The sequence below is a fragment of the Morus notabilis genome, unplaced genomic scaffold (assembly GCF_000414095.1).
Source record: "Morus notabilis unplaced genomic scaffold, ASM41409v2 Scaffold845, whole genome shotgun sequence".
Lineage (NCBI taxonomy): Eukaryota > Viridiplantae > Streptophyta > Magnoliopsida > Rosales > Moraceae > Morus > Morus notabilis.
The window spans coordinates 117,571-120,683 of NW_010362616.1; the positions used below are offsets into that span (position 1 = coordinate 117,571).

Consider the following 3,113-nt stretch of genomic DNA (forward strand, 5'->3'; position numbering starts at 1 on the left):
TTTCATTGATATTCATAAAATATTCATAAATATATGCACATAAAATAATGAATAAACTCTTTTATTAAATAAATAATAAATATCCTATTACATCTCATGCTTCTAGGACACTATTCCCAACATGTATCACGTGTGTTGAAAATGCTGCTGTACTTTATGTGTAAAATAGAGTAGTATTTTATGTATTTTGATGACTAATGTAATAGAATGCTGTCAGAATGTTACAGCCTTTTACGAATGGTAGGAAACAGAATGCTAGTTAAATGCTATGGCATTTTACGAAAGGATGAAAGCAGAATGCTAGCTAAATGCTACAGCATTTTAACGTACATGGTAAGAATGGAAAGAAAAAAAAAATGGCCTGAGTTTTTAAGAGATTATAACTAGTAAGTGTTAGAGGTTAAGTAATGTTAAGTATGAGTATATGATGACGATCAAAAGTTAGGATCGTCACACTGTAATACGGAGATTTTCAGATATATTTCCTTTTAGAAAAAGGATGTGAGGTTCCGGTTGTTATGTTGGAACTGAATGTCTATATTTATTTCATTGCTTATTCATTTATTTGTTTACTCATTTATTTATTTGTTTATAAAGTTATTTCAAAATATATCATACTGGGCATTTCGCTCACGTTTTATTGTTTTATAAATATTAACCCCTCCCAGGCGACTCTAGGAGCAGTGCGGAGTAGCAGAGTTAGTTGCTACCAGCTGATTTGGTGAGGATTGTGATCATCCTCCCTGTGTACGAATCTAAGGATTCTAACCTCTGTAAACTCTAAATCTCTGGATTTCTAGATTATGGTTGATGTCTGTAATGTTATTTACATGTTCATGTATATACAATACTGCATATCCTGTGGGTGAAACCCTGAACGATGTTAGAGGCTTAGTTATAAACCTCTTGTAATTAGTAATTTATTTTCAGTAAAATGTGGGGCTCGTTTAGGAATTTTCTTAATATTTTATTCTTAATTGTGTTTAACTCCTAATCGAGCTTCCACGTCACTAACCCCGGCTGCGGGGCGTGACATAAATTTAAGTCAATTAGAGTCAGTTTATTAATCAGTGATTGATTACTAAATTAATCGGTGATTGACTATTAAATTAATAATAGAAGAACAATCATTTTACAAATTTTACAAAATTTCAATTATTTTTTAAAAAAATTCTTAAAAAAGGGCCATTCGCCTCTAAAACTCAAAAATATGATACCTGATTACTTCTCGATATTAGATGATATTATACAAATAACAAATGTACAAAAAAATATAATTTTTTTTGTGTCTTCATGTGCTTTTGGGAATTTTAAGCTCAATAAAATGTTTCCTGTCAATTATTCCCCCACCCACCAACCCTCTTTTTTAATTCTTTTACCTGTTCATTGGATTTGAATCCAGAACTCAGATATATTGAAAATAACTTTTTTACACTTGGGGGAGGGATTTTGATAATAAGTGAAACGACGACGTCCCGAAAAACCTCAAATAAAGGCTAGAAACAGAACGAAATCAAACAAAGGCAAAAAGATTGGATCCAGAATGAGAAATGATATTGAATGAGGCCGACGCTGAGATCGGACCAAAATGAATGAACGGCTTAGCCTTAAATTAAATAGTTAAGAATAAACAGTTAAGATTATAAGAATGTAACCGTTAAGCATCATCCTAATGAGAAATGATATTGTTGTTTGAGCATTTTCATACCAAAAAAAAAAAAAGAGAACTCATTAAACACCAATTTAGTAAACAAAAATGGAGTGATTTTAGCTAAATATTGTGTAATAGCTATATATCTCATATTACAAGTGAGAACTTATCAAATTAGGATCGGACCAGGCCATCTCTTACCCATAGTGACGGGCCTTGAGCCGGCCCGTTTAACTCAGCCTAAACTTACTGCTCTAATAGAATTAAATTTCACATGAGTAGGTAAGTCATTACGGTGGAATATAAATTTAGAGAGTCCTTCCAAACTTATGAAATTACACTACTTTTTCTCACTATAAAATCATGTGTGTATATTAACTATTCATTATGGGGTCAGAGATTTTCTTTGAAATTTGATGTTGTTGCTAGTGTTTCTTATAATTATTAATTAATTGACCTATGAGGGTAATGGTGGGGATGTGAGCAATCTTGTTCCAATACTCCCCTTTCTCCCTCTCGCACTTTTTCTCCAGCAAAGGACAGACAGACAACTCAAAGTTTTGAAGAGAGGACGGAAGCCCTTTTTCTGTAATTGTCTGCAAGTTATAACACCATCCGATAGAAAGTGAAGTTAAAGAGGTGAGTTGTTGAAGCCCATTGCTGTCCAGTGTTTTAAGCCATTCAAGATCCCGGATTTGAAGCTCTGTGATAGTGCTAGGCACCAGCCCTTCCTCTGGAAATGACTCCAAATTATTTTCAAATGTACATTTAAAAATTCCAAATGTTGTAAGATTGGGAAGTCCTTGCAAGTTCCATCTCATGCCGGAGATGCTAACCTTTTCGCAATTCCAAATCCAAATGTCAGTCAGATTGGGGCAGTCATATGAGTTGAGCAGAGGAATCTCTAAATTCTGGCAATTCCAGAACTCAAGCCATTTCAAGCCAGCAGGAAGGGACCTACAAGTTGTTGACTCAAGAGACTTGCAGATTTCAAGATGTTCAAGACACACAAATGATTCTACAACATCATATCCAGTAATCTTCTCACAGTTTACAAGGTCTACATTGTTGACGATTGGCATCATTGGGAGGGAAGAAGCAAGTTCTGGACATGCCCAGATGGAAAACTCTGTCAAATATGGAAGGAGGTGAGGCAAGTCTCCAGTAAGCTTCTTGCAACGACATATAGAAAGCGATTTAAGCTTTGGGAAAGCTTCATCTGGCATTAACCATTCCTCCCAGTTTGACATATCATTGATCCTCAGGCTTTCCAACGATGCAAAAGGCTTTGCACTTGATGAGCTACTCCCACAAAACTCAGGACCCACCCTTACTATTGCATCAAATCCTGAAATATAAAGTTCTTTGAGGGACGGCAATTGACCAAGTGGGGGCAAATTCAGGCAATATTTGCAGTTATAAAGTCTAACACAGACTATATTGTAGAATGACTCATCGCCTA

At 35.0% G+C, this 3,113-nt stretch overlaps 1 protein-coding gene across 1 annotated transcript in view; it reads right to left on the minus strand.

Annotated features, from left to right (window-relative positions):
- Positions 1-2,128: 2,128 nt before the first annotated feature.
- The window catches only part of LOC21412552 (putative disease resistance RPP13-like protein 1), a 2,864-nt gene continuing 1,879 nt past the window's right edge, over positions 2,129-3,113 (minus strand). The window contains exons 2-3 of the mRNA XM_024168459.1: positions 2,488-3,110; positions 2,129-2,384 (exon numbers count right to left, since the gene is read on the minus strand). Coding sequence (XP_024024227.1) covers positions 2,283-2,384; positions 2,488-3,110 — 725 coding nt within the window. The 3' untranslated portion in view covers positions 2,129-2,282. The remainder of the gene's footprint in view (positions 2,385-2,487; positions 3,111-3,113) is intronic.